The following is a 20101-nucleotide window of genomic DNA, read 5'->3' as shown; positions in this document are numbered from 1 at the left end:
ATGTGTGACACTTTTTTGCAGCCTAGATGCGCAAAGGGGCCCAAATTCCTTTTAGGAGGGCATTTTTAGACATTTGGATACCAGACTTCTTCTCACGCTTTGGGGCCCCTAGAATGCCAGGGCAGTATAAATACCCCACATGTGACCCCATTTTGGAAAGAAGACACCCCAAGGTATTCAATGAGGGGCATGGCGAGTTCATCGAAATTTTTTTTTTTTGGCACAAGTTAGCGGAAATTGATATTTTTTATTTTTTTCTCACAAAGTCTCCCGTTCCGCTAACTTGGGACAAAAATTTCAATCTTTCATGGACTCAATATGCCCCTCACGGAATACCTGGGGGTGTCTTCTTTCCGAAATGGGGTCACATGTGGGGTATTTATACTGCCCTGGCATTCTAGGGGCCCTAAAGCGTGAGAAGAAGTCTGGAATATAAATGTCTAAAAATTTTTACGCATTTGGATTCCGTGAGGGTTATGGTGAGTTCATGTGAGATTTAATTTTTTGACACAAGTTAGTGGAATATGAGACTTTGTAAGAAAAAAAAATAATAATTCCGCTAACTTGGGCCAAAAAAATGTCTGAATGGAGCCTTACAGGGGGGTGATCAATGACAGGGGGGGTGATCAGGGAGTCTATATGGGGTGATAACCACAGTCATTGATCACGCCCGTGTAAGGCTTCATTCAGACGTCCGTATGCGTTTTGCGGATCCGATCCATCTATCAGTGCATCCGTAAAAATCATGCGGACATCTGAATGGAGCTTTACAGGGGGGTAATCAATGACAGGGGGGGTGATCAATGACAGGGGGGTGATCAGGGAGTCTATATGGGGTGATAACCACAGTCATTGATCACGCCCGTGTAAGGCTTCATTCAGACGTCCGGATGCGTTTTGCGGATCCGATCCATCTATCAGTGCATCCGTAAAAATCATGCGGACATCTGAATGGAGCTTTACAGGGGGGTAATCAATGACAGGGGGGGTGATCAATGACAGGGGGGTGATCAGGGAGTCTATATGGGGTGATCACCACAGTCATTGATCACGCCCCTGTAAGGCTTCATTCAGACGTCCGGATGCGTTTTGCGGATCCGATCCATCTATCAGTGGATCCGTAAAAATCATGCGGACATCTGAATGGAGCTTTACAGGGGGTTGATCAATGACAGGGGTGTAATCAATGACAGGGGTGTAATCAATGACAGGGGGGTGATCAGGGAGTCTATATGGGGTGATCAGGGGCTAATAAGGGGTTAATAAGTGACGGGGGGGGGGGGTGTAGTGTAGTGTAGTGGTGCTTGGTGGGACTTTACTGAGCTACCTGTGTCCTCTGGTGGTCGATCCAAACAAAGGGGACCACCAGAGGACCAGGTAGCAGGTATATTAGACGCTGTTATCAAAACAGCGTCTAATATACCTGTTAGGGGTTAAAAAAAACACATCTCCAGCCTGCCAGCGAACGATCGCCGCTGGCAGGCTGGAGATCAACTCTCTTACCTTCCGTTCCTGTGAGCGCGCGCGCCTGTGTGCGCGCGTTCACAGGAAATCCCGGCTCACGCGAGATGACGCGTATATGCGTCGCTGAGCGCAGGGCTGCCACCTCCGGAACGCGAATCTGCGTACAGCGGTCCGGAGGTGGTTAATCAATATATAAAATTAAAAAATAAAAACAATGCAAGAATCGCTGTAAACTCATCCTTCAAAAACCAATCCCTCGCTCAGCTCTGTCGAAAAATTTGAAAAAATTATGGTTCTCAGAATATGGCGACAGAAAAAAAAGTTAAAAAAAGTTTTGTTTTGTTTTTTGCAAAAGATGTAAAGCAGTGTAAACCGGTGATATATTTTCTACTATCTTTGTTGTTTTAGAAGTATATGCAATTTATGTATATTATCCTGATTTTTACATCCTCTATTTATTGTACGTTTCTAGTCTTTTTACTGTCTCAATAAAGTTTGATTGATTAGTAAAAAAAATATATGCTTTGGAAAGTAAGAACATTTTGTTTCATTTTCCAGGAGAACACGGGATGGGTGACTCCTATGGACATCTCCATTTATCTCCCTTTTATGAAGTAGAAGATAACAATACCACACAAGTTAATTCAATAACTCCTAATGTACCCTCAGTCCTTCACATCGGACATCTATCCACTGATACCGCTGGTCACAAGAAACCTTCAGTCAATCAATCACTGATTGGCAAAACAAGAACCAAACAGAAAAGTGGAAAACATTTTAGAAAGAAATCTAATCTTTCTTTGCATGAGAGAAATCCCAGAGATAGGTCATTTTCATGCTCAGAATGTGTAAAATCTTTTACCACGCAATTAATTCTAGATAGACATCAGAGAACTCACACAGGGGAAAAGCCATATTCATGTTCAAAATGTGAAAAATCTTTTTCCACAAAATTTATTCTAGTTGGACATCAGAGAATTCATACAGGGGAGAAGCCATATTCATGTCCAGAATGTGGAAAATGTTTTAGTCTAAGATCGAATCTTGTTGGCCATCTAAAAATCCACGTAGGGGAGAAGCCTTTTTTGTGTTCAGAATGTGGGAAATGCTTCAATCGAAAATCATCTCTTGTTTATCATCAGAAAACTCACGAAAGAGAGAAATCATTTCCATGTTCAGATTGTGGGAAATGTTTTATTCAGAATTCGGATCTCCAGAGACATCAGAGAACTCACACGGGGGAGAAGCCATTTTCATGTCCTGAATGTGGGAAATGTTTTAGTCGGAAATCACATCTTGAGGGACATCTAAGAATTCACTTAGGGGAGAAGCCATTTTCATGTTCAGGATGTGGGAAGTCTTTTAGTCAGAAATCGGATCTTCATAGACATCAAAAAGCTCACACAGGGGAGAAGCCATATTCGTGTCCTGAATGTGGGAAGTGTTTTAGTCTGAAATCAAATCTTGTGAGTCATCTTAAAATACACTTAGGGGAGAAGCCATTTTCATGTTCAGAATGTGGGAAATGTTTCAGTCAGAAATCATATCTTGTTATACATCAGAGAGCTCACACAGGGGAGAAGTCATTTATATGTCCTGAATGTGGGAAGTATTTTGGTGCGAAATCATTACTCATAGAACATATAAGAACTCACACAGGGGAGAAGCCATTTTCATGCTCAGAATGTGGGAAGTGTTTTAGTACAAAATCGTGTCTTGTTAGACATCAGAAAACTCACACTGGGGAGAAGCCATTTTCATGTCTTGAATGCGGGAAATGTTTTAGTCAGAAATCATGTCTTGTTTCACATCAGAGAACTCACACAGGAGAGAAGCCGTTTATGTGTACTGAGTGTTGTAAGTACTTTGGTAGGAAATCATTGCTTATAAAACATCTAAGAACTCACACAGGGGAGAAGCCATTCTCATGTTCAGAATGTGGGAAATGTTTTACCTGTGAATCAGGCCTTATTCACCATCGGAAAACTCACTCGCGGGAGAAACCATTTTCATGTTCAGATTGTGGAAAAAGTTTTAGTAAGAAATCAAATCTTGTGGATCATATAAGAATCCACTTAGGGGAGAAGCCATTTTCATGTTTAGAATGTGGAAAATGTTTTAGTCAGAAATCTAATCTTGTGAGCCATCTAAGAATCCACTTAAAGGAGAAGCCATTTTCGTGTCCTGAATGTGGGAAATCTTTTAGTCGAAAATCAAGTCTTGCTAAACATCAGAGAACTCACTTGGGGGAGAAGGCATGTTAATTTTTTGATGTGAGAAATGTAAGAGATGTGGGGCTTCATTGAAGTATTTGCTGCCTATTCATATCCCCTTGAGGATTGGTGTCTTATTTGTACGGTACAGACAGGAGTACCCAGAAGACCTGTACCAAACTATTGCGATATTATGATTGCTCAGCTGTGATACACAAGTATCATCCTGCTTGACCAACAGAGATCAATGATGTGGTGATCCAAGCTGATGAGGGAAAGCAACGGCTCATCCCGTTTGACTTCATTCACAGATCATGATGGAAATATTGAAGAAAAGATGGTCGGGATTACAGAAGATATTTTATTTTTTGGGTCATTTTCCCATCAGTAGAGTTTTATCATAGAACAACATTAAGGAGAAAGGTTTTATTAACTTATTATGATTATTAAACAGAACTCTTTAAACAATGCTGAACCCATTAGGTCTGGAATAAAGTAAATGCAGCCACTGGAGATACTATATACTGAAATGAACTGAGCAGATTATCAACCCACCCATTGCTGCTAAATGTTGTGTCATCATGGCCTTAACAGGTGACCGTCACATCAACTGGAGCCACAGCCACTTATACTGGAAGTGATCAGTGGTTACTGGAAATGTAGATATGATCCACAGAGCTGAAGATGAAGAGAACTCTACTATCAGAATATTCATTTTTTAATAGATGATCCAAGAGTGTTGTTACAGTCTGAAAAAACACTCTTTCTTTTGTTGATTCAAGGCTCCTTTCCAGAGTTATGATACTTCTTCATACTCATATTAGGTCTTTGGTAAAATGAGGGCATCATCATTGCTCTTGTTTACCCAAGCTCCTCTCCTTTCTGTGACCAGCACCTCCCTCACTGCTTTGATTGATAAAGCTAGGTAGTGGCAAAGCAGCAAGGGAGCAACAAGAGCAGTGGTGGTGCCCTCATTGCACCACAGCTCTAATTTGAACATTCACACGACCATATTTTTGGTCCTCAACCGGTCCACGAAAATTGCAGAAGCACACCGTGTGCTGTCCACATCCATATGTCCGTTCTGTAGCTCCAAAAAAAAGATAGAACATGTCCTATACAAGGATAGGCATTGTTACATTTTACAGAAAAAACGGATTCAACATGGACATCACACGGACGTAATCCATATTTTTTGCTGATCCGTGTTTTGCAGACCGCAAAATTCACACGTTTGTGTGAATGCATCCCTAAGGAAAAGTATCATAACTCAGAAATGGAGCCTTGGATCAACCAAAGAAAAACTGCATTTTAATCGAGTCAACCACAGCTATGTGTCGGTGCAAACAGGGAGGTTGCTGGTGACAGATTTCCTATAACATGGAATTTAATTTACTGTTACAAGCTACTACCATGGAATGGACAGTTGGTAAGCTCCAGTATGCCTATAATTGTGCCTTGTCTGTGGATTGTTCACTATTAATTCTCATGAAGATTCTAATTTTTAAATCCTGTCTCTTAAAGTTAACTAATTGATTTGTGAAATTCCTCATATACAAGTCACAGCTCAGAATATCTGAAAGGAAGTACTTGGGCTTCCATGATCCAGGTTCCTTCTGGTTTGGTTGGAGAGGCTTGCAATGTTGAATTGAGTTTCCCTCCGCAATAATCATCTTATTCTGTTCCTATGGGATAAAATTTTCGAATATATTAAAGAGGTTTTCCAAGATTTTCATATCCTGAGGATAGGTTATGAAAATCAGATCAGGACTCCAAGCACCCTTGCTGATCAGTTGTATGAAGAGGCTCTGTGAGCACTGAGGTGTTTTCTTAAGCGTTGTAACATTGCGTTCATCGGTCACGTGGCCTAGGAGCAGATCAGTCCCATTTAAGTAAATTATGCTGAGCTGCGATACCAAGCACAGCCGGTATCAAATGAATGGTGCTGTGCTTGGTAAATTGTGAGGAGGCCATGGCACGTACCTGAGCTCAGGTGTGTCCTCAAACAGCTGGGGATATCCTGAGGATAGATCATCAATATGAAAATCTCGTAAGACCTCTTCAAGAGCAATCATTCCATATTGTTCATTATATTTCACATTTTTTTTTATATATGTCTATATTTTGTTGTAAGGTTTCTTAAAGAAAATATAAAACAATAAATGTTCTTAAAACTGTGATTAAATTGTAGTAGTAACTGTAGTGAAACATCAGATATAATAAAGAACTGACCAGCCAGAAATTTTCATTGCAGGAAAGGTCCAGAGAGGCACCTGTAGTTTGTCTTGATATTTGCACAGCAAAGGGTGATTATTAACCACCTCAGCTCCCCTAGCTTAAACCCCCTTAATGACCAGACCACTTTTTACAATTCTGCACTACACTACTTTCACGGTTTATTGCTCGGTCATGCAACTTACCACCCAAATGAATTTTACCTCCTTTTCTTCTCACTAATAGAGCTTTTATTTGGTGGTATTTCATTGCTGCTGACATTTTTAATTTTTTGTTATTAATCGAAATTTACCGATTTTTTTGCAAAAAAATGACATTTTTCACTTTCTGTTGTAACATTTTTCAAACAAAACTATATTTCTATATAAATTTTTCTCTAAATTTATAGTTCTACATGTCTTTGATAAAAAAAAATGCAATAAGTGTATATTTATTGGTTTGGGTACAATGCCCAGACAGTAGAAACACCCCACAAATGACCCCTAAGGTATTCGCTGATGGGCATAGTGCGTTCATGGAAGTTTTTATTTTTTGTCACAAGTTAGCGGAAATGGAATTTAATTTTTTTTTTCTTACAAAGTCTCATATTCCAATAACTTGTGACAAAAAAATAAAATTTTGCATGAACTCACCATACCACTCACGGAATACCTTGGGGTGTCTTCTTTCTAAAATGGGGTCACTTGTGGGGTATTTATACTGCCCTGGCATTTTAGGAGCCCTAAAGCGTGAGAAGTAGTTCGGAATCCAAATGCGTAAAAATGCCCTGTGAAATCCTAAAAGTACTCATTGGAATTTGGGCCCCTTTGCGCACCTAGGCTGCAAAAAAGTGTCACACATGTGCTATCGCCGTACTCAGGAGAAGTAGGGCAATGTGTTTTGGGGTGTATTTTTACATATATCCATGCTGTGTGTGAAAAATATCTCTGTAAATGACAACTTTTTAAAAAGAAATTATACAAAGTTGTCAATTTACAGAGATATTTTTCTCACACAATATAGGTATATGTAAAAATACACCTCCTGAGTACGTCGATACCACATGAGTGACACTTTTTTGCAGCCTAGGTGCGCAAAGGGGCCCAAATTCCAATGAGTACCTTTTAGGAGGGCATTTTTAGGCATTTGGATTCCAGACTTCTTCTCACGCTTTAGGGCCCCTAAAATGCCAGGGCAGTATAAATACCCCACATGTGACCCCATTTTGGAAAGAAGACACCCCAAGGTACTCCGTGAGGGGCATGGCGAGTTCAAAGAAGTTTTTTTTTTTTTTGGCACAAGAAAGAAATTTATTATTATTTTTTTTCTCACAAAGTCTCCCTTTCCGCTAACTTGTGACAAAAAGTTCAATCTTTCATGGACTCAATATGCCCCTCAGCGAATACCTTGGGGTGTCTTCTATCCAAAATGGGGTCATTTGTGGGGTGTTTGTACTGCCCTGGCATTTGAGGGTCTCCACAATCATTACATGGGTGGAGGGCGAGCTAAGGTGACACTAATACTATTATAGATCTGACTGTGATCAGTTCTGATCACTTACAGATACTATAAAAGTACAAATGCTGATTAGCGATACGCTAATCAGTGAATCAGTGACTGCGGTGCGGTGGGCTGGGCGCTAACTGAAGCTAAATACCAAAGGGGCCTAAACTAACCTAAACCTAACAGTCAATACTGGTGGGGGGAAAAAAGTGACAGTTTACACTGATCACTTTTTTCCCTTTCACTAGTGATTGACAAGGGTGATCAAGGGGTTAATTGGGGTGATGGGGGGGTGATCTGGGGCTAAATGTGTAGTGCTTGGTGTACTCACAGTGATCTGTGCTCTCTGCTGGGACCAACCGACGAAAAGGACCAGCAGAGAGCACAGAAGCCATTTAACACATTATATTTATAATTATAATGTGTTATATGGCTGGTGGTTCGTTATGTTAAAAGTCACCAACCTGCCAGCGATGATCATTGGCTGGCAGGCTGGTGACCAACTCCTTGTGCGCCTTTTGCCGACCCGGGCCTCATATGTGCGTCATCTCGCGTCTTGCAAGATGACGCATATATGCGTCCAGGAGGAATAACCCGGCCGCCCGCAGGACGCATCCCTGCGTTAGGCGGTCGGGAGGTGGTTAATACAGAAATTAAGTAATAAGTGTTGGTCACAGGAAAGTCCAGGAGTGACATAAGTTACCTTTACACAAGCCGATTATCGTGGCAATTCTCGTTCAATCACGCAAAACTGCAAGATTGTCTTGCTATGTAAAAGCTGTAAACGAGCAACTAATTCTCACTGGTCCGATTGTTTGTGTTGGCACAAAGATCATCGTTGGTCTTTAAGGATTTTCTTTGTGTAACCAGCAATCGTTTAATGCACGCACGATGTTGACGATTCCACCGTGGGTGTGTTTCAACCATACCCTCACAGCACATCGTGCACAAAATCGCTTTGTGTAAATGCTGCAGTCCATTTTACCAACGATGGATTATTGCAACTACGATGTTAGGTGTGGGGTGACCAGGCGGTATATGAAGGGGCAATACTGCCTGGTATTATATGGACAGCAGATATGGCATCCTCTGGGCAGTACTGTCTATGGTCAAGCACCCTGACTGCCACCTGCTTGGCTATCAGTGAGTGACAGTCAGTCAGTGTCACAGTGTGACTACTGAGTCACTCCCTGACCCTGAGTGTTAGGTGTGGGGTGAGTGAGGTGCCATGAGAGCCAGGCCAAGCAGGTGGCAGTCAGGGTGCTGGTGAAGGATGACCATAGACTGCCCAGAGGATGCCACCTCTGCTGTCCATATACCAGGCAGTTTCTACATTTTTTATTCGGTTATAGTGCCTTGATCCTGAGTGTATGACTAATGTGGTGCATTGAATAATGTTGACATTAAAGGCGCACTATAGTCACCAGGTCCAGAACTACTACAGCTTATTATATTAGTTCTGGTGAGTATAATCAGCCCCTTCAAGCTTTTTGCAGTAAACCCTGTGTTTACATTGCTGCCTAGGAATACCTCCACTGACCACCCCTCATATGGCAGCTAGAGGTGCTTCCTAGGGCAGTGCTGCCCACTGGGACTGCAGACTGGAATAAAAGTACGGTTTTATTATATATGAGGGGGCAAGGAGGCAGAGGGGGCTATAGAACCAGGGATACAACTTTGTGTTCCTGGCACTTATAATATACATTTCAGCTTTTCCATCACGTTGCGCCGCTCATGCGTTATTATACTTTGTGATAATGAATGTGCCCCTCCCCCTTCATTACATTCTCAGAAACAAGCAGAGCATGGATGTCAATAAAATGATGCCCCTTCCCCCCGGCAAAATTTCTGCGGGCGCCCATGACAATGTGGTCCCCGACCAGAAAACGTTGTGCACCCCTGAGATACAGCAATCCGAACCCGATTTGCTCAACCCTAATCTTAGTGACTGCAGGACCTTTGATGGTGTCAGGGTCATGTGATCAGTCACATGAAGGGAGGAGTTAAACAGCGGATGTTTTCCACAGTTTAACACTTCCTGTCATGTGACCCCATTGTGACATCATCAAAGGTCCTGCAGCCACTAATGTTTACCTTCTTCTCTTGTAACTGATCACATGACTCTGACGTCATCGCAGGTCCTGCAGCCCCAGGAGGTGAGATCTGCAGGTCAGTTATTGGTCTTGGTTCTGGGTTTATTAGAATGGAGCGGTTCTATAGGTGACATATAGCAGGTCCAGCCAGCAGGGGGCAGCACCGGCCATAGAGAGTCTCTGCTCACACAGTCTGGAGGTCAGGAGGGGAGTTCTCCTCAGACATGTCTGCTCTCCCCCTGGAATATTAGGAGACCCCCAGACCCCTGTAAGAGGGGCTGTTCTCCTGGATTAGAGGGGTCTTCCATCACACACTGTTCTGTGATATCACTAGGATATGGAGTCAGTGTGTGGTCGGTGGGGACAACCTCTTCTAGATGAAGGGGCTGCAGCGCTGTGTCCTCTCCTCACTGTCCCTGCACAGCGGAGACTGGGAGTGCCAAATTTAAGAAAAAATATTGAAGGGGATGCAGCACTAAACCAGCACTGTGGTCCCTTCATTCTCATAATCAATGGGGGTCTTAACAGCTGGACCCCCACTTATCACTCAGACTTATGGCTTATCCAATGAAAATTATTTCACTTTGTGATTTTCCTCTCAATCCTCCTTGTTTCCCTCAGGTTCCTTAGGTACAGGACTTTCTTCTTATGATAGACAATGGTCCTTTCCATCAAGGACCCACCAAGGATGGAGAAGGACAGAAACCACAGGGCTGCAAGGATATTAGACCTCACCCTGGAGATCATCTCCTTGATAACTGGAGAGGTGAGAGTCTCACATGACATCACTCTTATCTCTAGCAATAAACCAGGGAAATGTCTGGAAAGGTGAAGGATTCTTAGAATCTCTGTAGTGATCGGCGTCTCCCCATACACAGGATTACACAGTAGTGAAGAAGTCGTCTGGTGAGTGTGTGACACCCCGTGTGTCAGGAGGATGGAGCAGGACCCAGAGCCCCATCACCGAGCCTCCACCTCATTCCCTGATACATGAGCAGAAGATCCTAGAACTTACCACCAGGATCACTGAGCTGCTGAGCGGAGAGGTGAGCGCTGCTGGGAATGCTGGGACATTATACAATAACGCCAAGGGAGGGGTCTGGTAATGACTGTATCCTTGTGTTGTCAGGTTCCTGTAAGGTGTCAGGATGTCGCTGTCTATTTCTCCATGGAGGAGTGGGAGTATTTAGAAGAACACAAGGATCTGTACATAGACAGAGACCACATGGCTGCAAGGATATTAGACCTCACCCTGGAGATCATCTCCTTTATAACTGGAGAGGTGAGAGTCTCACATGACATCACTCTTATCTCTAGTAATAAAACAGGAAAATGTCTGGAAAGGTGAAGGATTCTTAGAATCTCTGTAGTGATCGGCGTCTCCCCATACACAGGATTACACAGTAGTGAAGAAGTCGTCTGGTGAGTGTGTGACACCCTGTGTGTCAGGAGGATGGAGCAGGACCCATAGCCCCATCACCGAGCCTCCACCTCATTCCCTGATACATGAGCAGAAGATCCTAGAACTTACCACCAGGATCACTGAGCTGCTGAGCGGAGAGGTGAGCGCTGCTGGGAATGCTGGGACATTATACAATAACACCAAGGGAGGGGTCTGGTAATGACTGTATCCTTGTGTTGTCAGGTTCCTATAAGGTGTCAGGATGTTGCTGTCTATTTCTCCATGGAGGAGTGGGAGTACTTAGAAGAACACAAGTATCTGTACAAGGACATCATGATGGAGAATCACCAGTCCCTCACATCACCGGGTAAGAGGAGACCTCAGTTTTGAGAGTTATTGTTATGGAAGCGGATATGGATTCGCTCTGCCACTAAACAGATTTGGTTTGAGGCTACACCTTAGGGACTCTAAGTGGCCTTGTGGTGGTCTTCATCCTTTAACCCCTCTACAGGCTGAAATCTGCTGTGGGGAACCACCAGGCTGCAGCCCCTTGGAGTCCTCTATGTTTAGTGGCTGCTGACCCACAGAGATTAAGAGACCAGGACCAGGCAAAACCATAGTTGGGGACAAGCAGAGGTCAGGGAAGGCAGTACTCGTGCAATTCAATAAACAGTCCAGATTACAGGCAGCAAAGGGTAAAATCCGGTTAACAGGCACAGGTTAGTACACGGGCAAACAAACAGATGAATGGCGTACCCTTACAGGAAAATAGGAACTAGAATATGTTGCTCAGGCACCCATCCACAGCTGAAGGTGGCTTGAGGCTAGCTATAGGGGAGACAGATTAGGATATGCTATTATTTAAGTTTAGGTGAACATAAGAAAAAAACTGAAGAAAAGTTGTAATATGCAAAGCATAAATAGACCATGGATATATTTCACAACTTGTTGAAAGTAAAATGGAGTTGTTGGCTACCACAACCAATTAAATAATTTCTTTCATTTTCCAAAGGGCATCTGAGAGTGATGCGGCCTCCTCGCAGCCTACCAAGCACAGTGCAGCTAGTTGGACAGCAGTTGTGCTTAGTATTGCAGCTCAGCCCCATTCACTTAAACAAGATTGAGCTGCGCCTCGGCCATCTGACAGCCGAACGTGACATCAGGTGGCCTAGGAAAAGGTCTAAGTTTTCACTAAGTGTCGTTGCCTCTTCATAAAGCTGATTAATTGTTCTAACTGAAGTCAGCCCCCACCGATCTGATATTGAAAACCTATCCTGAGGATAGGCCATCAATATCAAAATGCCGGGGAACCAATTTAACCCCTTAGTGACCACCCATACGCCTTTTTACGGCGGTCACTAAGGGGCCTTAGGCTGGGTTGACACTTTTTTTACTGCGGCCCAGTCTAAGCGTTGCACGGGTCACCCGTGTAGCACATGAGAGCCGCGGCCCTGCTCTAACAGCCCGGATGGCAGGAGTGTCGATCCGGGCTGTTTAACACTTTATATGCCACGGGCAATGGCGCCTGCCGCATGTAAAGTGCTGACATATGGAACGAACTCCCTCTGTCTCCCATCGGCATCCCGCAAATGCGAAAGCGGGGTGCCGATGTGTGTGAAGGCTGGCCGGGGTCTCGGTTTAGGCCCCAGACTAGCCTTCAGTCATTTTCAGCAGGCTGTGCCTCTCTGGCGCAGCCTGCTGGTCAGTGTCAGAATAGCATTGCCATTAAAATGCAATGCACTATAGGGATAGTGTATTTCATTTTAAAAGCAATCAAAATACTTATTAAATTAAAATACTTATTAAATAAAAAAATTCCATAAAAAATATTACGCTTTTTTTCCATTTAAAATGCGCTTTTCAATGAAAAAAATTGCAAAAAAAATCTCCCCCATATGTTTGGTATTGCCGCATCCGTAACGACCCGGACTACATAAATATCTCATAAATTATCCCCTACGGTGAACACCGTAAAAAAAAGATTAAAAAAAAATTGCTAATTTATTCTTAGTTACCACCGAAAAAAACGTAATAACAACCGATCAAAGAGCGCCAAGTCGTCCCACAAAAATCAAGCCCTCACACAACTCCATAGAAAGGCCGCATGCACACAGCCGTTGTGCGGCCGTTCCGTGCATTGGGGTCCGCAATTGCAGTCCCCAATGCACGAGCAACATTCGTGCAGCGGGCCGGACCCATTCAACTTGAATGGGTCTGTGGTCTGTCCGCACCGCAAAAAAATATGACATGTCATATTTATTTATGGTGCGGAACACCGGAAAGAAACATCACGGAAGTACTTCCGTTACGCATTTCCGGAATTGTGGAACCATTCAAGTGAATGGGTCCGCATCTGTGATGCGGGGTGCACACGGCCGGCGATTGCCGACCCGTTTTCTCCCTCCCAGAAAGAGTTAGAAAAATGAACGCCATAAAATTTATAACGTAAAAACGCTGTGGCAGTATTGCTGTTTTTCCCATCTCCCTCCCAGAAAGAGTTAAAAAAGTTAACAGAAAGTTATGTTTTCCCCCAAAATGGAGCCATTAAAAACTACAACTTGTCCCGCAAAAAACAAGCCCTCATAAAGCTATATAGACGGAAAAATAAAAAAGGTATAGCTCTTGGAACACGACGATCAGCAAGGCCCAAACCAGGCTGGTCATGAAGGGGTTAATTTATTAATAAGAAATATATATACTTTTATTCAGAAAATAAGAACATTTTGTTTCATTTTCCAGGTGAAGACAAGATGAGTGACTCCCATGGATATCTAAATTTATCTTCCTATCATGAAGGAGAAGATAACAATACCACACAAGCTAATTCAATAACTCCTAATCTACCCTCAGTCCTTCACAGTGGAGATCTATCCACTGATACCGCTGGTCCCAAGAAACCTTCATCTAATCAATCACTGACTGGCAAAACAAGAACTAAACAGAAACGTGGAAAAGTAGTTCCATATAAGAAATTGTTAAAAAATGAATCTAATCTTTCTTTTCAAGTGAGAAATCACAGAGATAACAGGTCATTTTCATGCTCAGAATGTGGAAAATGTTTTAACAGAAAATTAATTCTAGTTAGACATCTGAGAACTCACACAGGAGAGAAGCCGTATTCATGTTCAGAATGTGGAAAATGTTTTGGTCAGAAATCACATCTTACAAGCCATCTAAGAATCCACTTAGGGGAGAAGCCATTTTCATGTTCAGAATGTGGGAAGTGTTTTGGCCGGAAATCAGTTCTTGTTAAACATCGGAGAACTCACACAGGAGAGAAGCCATTTTCATGTTTTGAATGCGGGAAGTATTTTGGTGTGAAATCAATGCTTATAGAACATCTAAGAACTCACACAGGAGAGAAGCCATATTCATGTTCAGAATGTGGAACATGTTTTAGTCACAAATCAAATCTTGTGACCCATCTAAGAATCCATTTAGGGGAGAAGCCATTTTCATGTTCAGAATGTGGTAAATGTTTTAGTCTGAAATCGTGTCTTGTTAGACATCAGAGAACTCACACAGAGGAGAAGCCATTTTCATGTCCTGAATGTGGGAAGTGTTTTAGTCAGAAATCAAATCTTGTTACACATCAGAGAACTCACACAGGGGAGAAGCCATATTCATGTTTAGAATGTAGGAAATGTTTTAGCCGTCAATCAAGTTTTATTCGGCATCAGAGAACTCACACTGGGTTGAAGCCATTTTCATGTCTTAAGTGTGGGAAGCATTTTGTTCTGAAATCAATGCTTATAGAACATCTAAAATCTCACACAGGAGAGAAGCCACATTCATGTTCATAATGTTGGAAATGTTTTAGTCTGAAATCGTGTCTTGTTAGACATCAGAAAATTCACTCGGGAGGAGAAGTCATTGTAATATTTTTTGTTAAATAAGACAGATGTGCAGCTTCATTGTAGGATCTGCCTCCTAATAACTTCTGATGTATAACTTAATGCCTTGGGGATCGGGGTTAAAAAGTATGGTACAGAAAAGAGTACTCAAAAGGCCTGCCCTACACTAAAGCAACATTCTGAACACATGGGCACTACCATTATGCCAGAATGAGCATGACCACTAATTCACTAAATCACTAATCACTGTTTAACTCCCTTTCTACTATGATCAAAGCTGATAGAGTAAAGCAAAGTTGCATGCCATTTGACTTTATTCACTTAAGACCCTAATATGTATGTGTAAATCCACATTCTCCAGGTTCTTATATACATTTTTCTTGTTTCTCAGTGGCATTAGTTTGAAAAAGGTCCCCAAGGGCCGAATTGTCACATGTATTGCTTCTTAAAAATAAACCACAGATTGCATTATAATTCTTTGGAGGACTGGAATATTTTCATATTCATTCACACATCATAATGGATGTACTGAAGCAAAGCTGTCATCTTATTGGTTAGGAATACAAAATATTGTTTTATGTCATGGTCTTTTTTCCTATTAGTATGATTTTACTAAGGAAAGACAATGAGGAAAAAAAGGGTCTCGATCGTATCTACTTGATAATGAAGCCTTTCCCTGACCTGTAACTCATACATGCTTGTTACTGATGGCTGGATCTGAGCCTGGGAAGCAGCTAGTTGTTTTAGAGGTGACAATCTACTCTTTTAACCCCTTAGTGACCAGCCTGTTTTGGGCCTTAGGCCTTTTTCACACGGGCGTTGCAGGAAAATGTGCGGGTGCGTTGCGGGAACACCCGCGATTTTTCTGCGCGAGTGCAAAACATTGTAATGCGTTTTGCACTCGCGTGAGAAAAATCACGCATGTTTGGTACCCAAACCCGAACTTCTTCACAGAAGTTCGGGTTTGGGATCGGTGTTCTGTAGATTGTATTATTTCCCCTTATAACATGGTTATAAGGGAAAATAATAGCATTCTGAATACAGAATGCAAAGTAAAATAGCGCTGGATGGGTTAAAAAAAAATAATAAAAATTTAACTCACCTTAGTCCACTTGATAGCGCAGCCGGCATCTCCTTCTGTATTCTTTCTTTAGGACCTGGGTAAAGGACCTTTGATGACGTCACTCCGGTCATCACATGATCCATCACCATGGTAAAAGATCATGTGACGTACCATGTGATGACTGGAGTGACGTCATCAAAGGTCCTTTACCCAGGTCCTAAAGAAAGAAGACAGAAGGAGATGCCGGCTGCGCTATCAAGTGGACTAAGGTGAGTTAAAGAGGACCTTTCATCTGAATCAAGTAAGTAAACTGAATATACATACATGGAGAGCGGCGCCCAGGGATCCCCCTGCACTTACTGTTATCCCCGGGCGCCGCTCCGTTCTCCGGTTATAGGCTCTGGTAAAGTCACAGTTAGGCTCCACCCATTGGAGCCTGCCGGCGTCTCTTTCTCCTATGTTGTAGCGCTGGCCAATCGCAGCGCTCAGCTCATAGCATGGCTAAGAGCTGAGCGCTGCGATTGGCCAGCGCTACAGCATAGGAGAAGGAGACCGCGGCAGGCTCCAATGGGTGGAGCCTAACTGTGACTTTACCGGAGCCTATAACCGGAGAACGGAGCGGCGCCCGGGGATAACAGTAAGTGCAGGGGGATCCCTGGGCGCCGCTCTCCATGTATGTATATTCAGTTTACTTACTTGATTCAGATGAAAGGTCCTCTTTAAATTATTTTAAAAAAAAATTTAACCCCTCCAGCGCTAGTTTACTATGCATTCTGTATTCAGAATGCTATTATTTTCCCTTATAACTATGTTATAAGGGAAAATAATAATAATGATCGGGTCTCCATCCTGATCGTCTCCTAGCAACCGTGCGTGAAAAATCGCACCGCATCCGCACTTGCTTGCGATTTTCACGCAACCCCATTCACTTCTATGGGGCCTGCGTTGAGTGAAAAACGCAGAATATAGAGCATGGTGCGATTTTCACGCAACGCACAAGTGATGCGTGAAAATCACCGCTCATGTGAACAGCCCCATAGAAATGAATGGGTCGGTATTCAGTGCGGGTGCAATGCGTTCACCTCACGCATCGCATCCGCGCGGAATACTCGCCTGTGTGAAAGGGGCCTTACTGACCAAGCGTTTTTTCTTCCTTTTTTCATCGTCACGTTCCAAGAGCTATAACTTTTTTACTTTTCCGTCTATATAGCTTTATGAGGGCTTGCTTTTTGCGGGACAAGTTGTAGATTTTAATGGTTCCATTTTGGGGTACACATAACTTTCTGATTAACTTTTATTAACTGTTTCTGGGAGGGAGATGGGGAAAAACAGTAATACTGCCACTGCGTTTTTACGTTATACATTTTATGGCGTTCATTTTTTGGTATAAATAACATAATATCTTCATTCTCTGGGTCACTATGATTAAAGTGATACCAAATACATATAGTTTTACTACTGTTTTGCAATAAAAACCCCTTTTTTTTTAAATAATTTTTTTTTTGCATTGCCGCTTCCCAGGACCCATAACTTTTTTATTTTTCTTTCTATGGAGTTCTGTGAGGGCTTGATGTTTGCAAGACAACTTGTATTTTACAGTGGTATAATTTTAGAGTAAATGCCGCTTTATGGTCACTCGTTATTACGTTTTTTTCAGTGGCAACTAAGAATAAATTAGCAATTCTGTCTTCTGTCTGAAGTGACCGAAACTTCAAGACTCGAAGTCACAATATAGGCATTCTTCCGTTATTTCCTATGTAGAGTTGAGCGGACACCTGGATGTTCGGGTTCGACCGAACTTCACAAAAAAGTTCGAGTTCGGGACCCCAACTTGACCCTGAACCCGAACCCTATTGAAGGCAATGGGGACCCAAACTTTGGAGCACTAAAATTGCTCTAAAAAAGTCATGGAAGGGGCTAGAGGGCTTCAAATGGCAGCAAAATGTAGGTAAGAGCATGGCAAGTGCTCTGCAAACAAATATGGATAGGGAAATGACTTCAAATAACATAAAATATGTAAAAATAAAAAATAATAATCTTGATCTAGGAGGATGAGGTTCATATGGAGTAGGAGGTTGAGGAGGCGGTGGATGTGGTGGTGTAGGTGGAAGCGGCGGTGGAGGAGGAGGAGGGAGCCAATACTGTTTTTTTTTTTTTTTTTATTATTATTATTTTTTTGTTTAAATTTGGGAAGACCCCAAAACATTGGGAAATCTAAAAAATAAAACAAAGAGAAAGTGCGCTGGAGTACAACAATGGCTGGGTGAGGCAGGTATACATGTCTATTCTGCACAAGGTACGGACAACTCCTGTGGGATCCCTGCCTGGTTCATTTTAATGAACTTCAGCTTGTCCACATTTGCTGTGGACAGGCGTCTGCGCTTGTCTGTGATAACCCCCTCCTGCCGTGCTAAACAAACGTTCAGACAATACATTGGACAGCACCTCCACGGCATAAAGGGCAAGCTCAGGCCATGTGCCCAATTTGGAGACCCAGAAGTTGAAGGGAGCAGACCCATCAGTCAGTACGTGTAGGTGTGTGCACACATACTGCTCCACCATGTTGCACGCCCCCATGATGTCCAGGATCCAATTGGATATCTTCCCTATCAACTTTTGATGTTCTTTTATGCGCCTAGCATGGTGGTAACGGGGAATCGGGGTTCCATGCCGGAGAGGGAGCCTGAGAAAGGGATACCACATCCAAGGGAGGTCAATGGCTGAAATGTGATCGAGCAGAAATGTGGGACAAGTTATTAAAGCGGAAGCATCCAAGTAAAGGAGGGGGCGAGCGGCAATTACCCACTCCCGACTCGGGGAGGTAGTGACGATAAATAGCAATACAGGACTCTTAAGATGCCCTGTTATTGGAACGATTAATAAAAAATTACAGGGAATGTCGCTGCAGTATTTTGGATCAGGAAACGTTAGACAGGAGAGGCCCTGCTGCCGCTTTGTTGACTCTAGATAACTTCTGCCTGATCGCACGTTCCCGTGACGTCCACGAGCCAATTGGATATCTTCTCTATCAACTTTCGATGTTCTTTTATGCGCCTACCATGGTGATGACAGGTAACGGGGAATCAGGATTCCATGTCGGAGAGGGAGCGTGAGAAAGGGATACCACATCCAAGGGAGGTCAATGGCTGAAATGTGATCGGGCGGAAATGTGAGACAAATTGTTAAAGCGGAAGGATCGAATGAAAGGAAGGGGCACGCTTCAATTAAAGATGAATTTTAGAAATTTAAGTCCCTGTCACCTATGCAGAGCAGGGGTTTTTCAACGGCAAAAATGGGTTAATGTCACCCACCAATGGAACAGGCGATTTTTTAAAATTTCGGGCCCTGTCAACTATGCAGAGCAGGGGTTTATTCACGGCAAAACTGGGTTCATGTCACCCACCAATTGAACAGACGATTTTACAAAAATTAGGTCCCTGTCACCTATGCAGAGCAGGGGTTTGTATACGGCAAAAATTGTAAAATGTCACCTGAGAATGTAACAGACGCTTTTGCACCCTGCTCCCTCTTTTCCTGTGCTGGTGCCTCTGTACGACCACCGCCTCTTCCTCCAAACTGCACACGTCACTTGCATGACCTTGATTCCATGTGGGGTCTAGTACCTCATCATCCTCCACAACATCTTCCACCCAATCTTTACTTCTGCCCTCCTTGTCAATCTGCAGACTGCAGAAAGCCGCAGCAGTTGGCACCTATGTTTTGTCGTCATCAGAGACGTGCTGCGGTGGTCTTCCCATGTTCTCATCCTGAAACATAAGTGGTTGGGCATCGGAGCACTCAATCTCTTCCACTTCTGGGGCAGGGCTATGTGGATGGCCCGGGGAAACCCTGCTAGCAGAGTCATCAAAAAGCAGAAGAGACTGCTGCATGACTTGGGGCTCAGACTGCTTTCCTGATTTGCAAGGGGGTAAGTTAAAAGACAGATGGCCATGGGCTGTAGGTGCCAACTCTGATCTTTCAGCAGGGGACTGGGTGGGAGACAATGCGAAGGAACTGTAGGCACTGTCAGCCACCCAATCTACTATCGCCTGTACTTGTTCTGGCCTCACCATTCATACTGTCCTAAATGCAGTGTAGGCCGCAAATGTACTTTCTAGCGCAAAAGATAAGTTACCCAACAATGTAACAGACGAATTAGTGAAATGTATTTCCCTGTCTGCTAGGTAGAGCAGGGGTATATCACAGCCAAAAATTGGTGAATGTCACCCAACAATGTATCAGACGAATTAGTGAAATGTATTTCCCTGTCCACAATGTAGAGCAGGGGTATATCA

At 43.1% G+C, this 20101-nt stretch overlaps 4 protein-coding genes across 5 annotated transcripts in view; all 4 read left to right on the top strand.

Annotated features, from left to right (window-relative positions):
- The window catches only part of LOC120999664 (oocyte zinc finger protein XlCOF6-like), a 2208135-nt gene that overhangs the window by 1643837 nt on the left and 544197 nt on the right, over positions 1 to 20101 (top strand). The gene's annotated exons all lie outside the window — the stretch shown is intronic.
- LOC120999681 (gastrula zinc finger protein XlCGF57.1-like) lies at positions 1672 to 5850 on the top strand. The gene has a single exon (XM_040430699.1). The coding sequence runs from the start codon at positions 2034 to 2036 to the stop codon at positions 3726 to 3728; it is 1695 nt and encodes a 564-aa protein (XP_040286633.1). The 5' UTR covers positions 1672 to 2033; the 3' UTR covers positions 3729 to 5850.
- Positions 9455 to 20101, top strand: part of LOC120999668 (zinc finger protein OZF-like) — a 230237-nt gene continuing 219590 nt past the window's right edge. For both annotated transcript variants that reach the window (XM_040430677.1, XM_040430676.1), the window contains exons 1-4: positions 9455 to 9563; positions 10109 to 10253; positions 10366 to 10533; positions 11133 to 11256. In XM_040430677.1, coding sequence (XP_040286611.1) covers positions 10146 to 10253; positions 10366 to 10533; positions 11133 to 11256 — 400 coding nt within the window. In that variant the 5' untranslated portion in view covers positions 9455 to 9563; positions 10109 to 10145. The remainder of the gene's footprint in view (positions 9564 to 10108; positions 10254 to 10365; positions 10534 to 11132; positions 11257 to 20101) is intronic.
- On the top strand, positions 13640 to 15194 carry LOC120997457 (gastrula zinc finger protein XlCGF17.1-like). Its single transcript, XM_040427536.1, has one exon. The coding sequence runs from the start codon at positions 13640 to 13642 to the stop codon at positions 14690 to 14692; it is 1053 nt and encodes a 350-aa protein (XP_040283470.1). The 3' UTR covers positions 14693 to 15194.

This window comes from Bufo bufo, chromosome 4 (genome assembly GCF_905171765.1).
Source record: "Bufo bufo chromosome 4, aBufBuf1.1, whole genome shotgun sequence".
Classification (NCBI taxonomy): domain Eukaryota; kingdom Metazoa; phylum Chordata; class Amphibia; order Anura; family Bufonidae; genus Bufo; species Bufo bufo.
This window is presented reverse-complemented; position numbering and strand designations above follow the sequence as displayed.

Excerpts from the sequence above, each read along its gene's own strand:
- LOC120999681 (XM_040430699.1), top strand. The coding sequence starts at position 2,034 with ATGGGTGACTCCTATGGACATCTCCATTTATCTCCCTTTTATGAAGTA.
- LOC120997457 (XM_040427536.1), top strand. The coding sequence starts at position 13,640 with ATGAGTGACTCCCATGGATATCTAAATTTATCTTCCTATCATGAAGGA.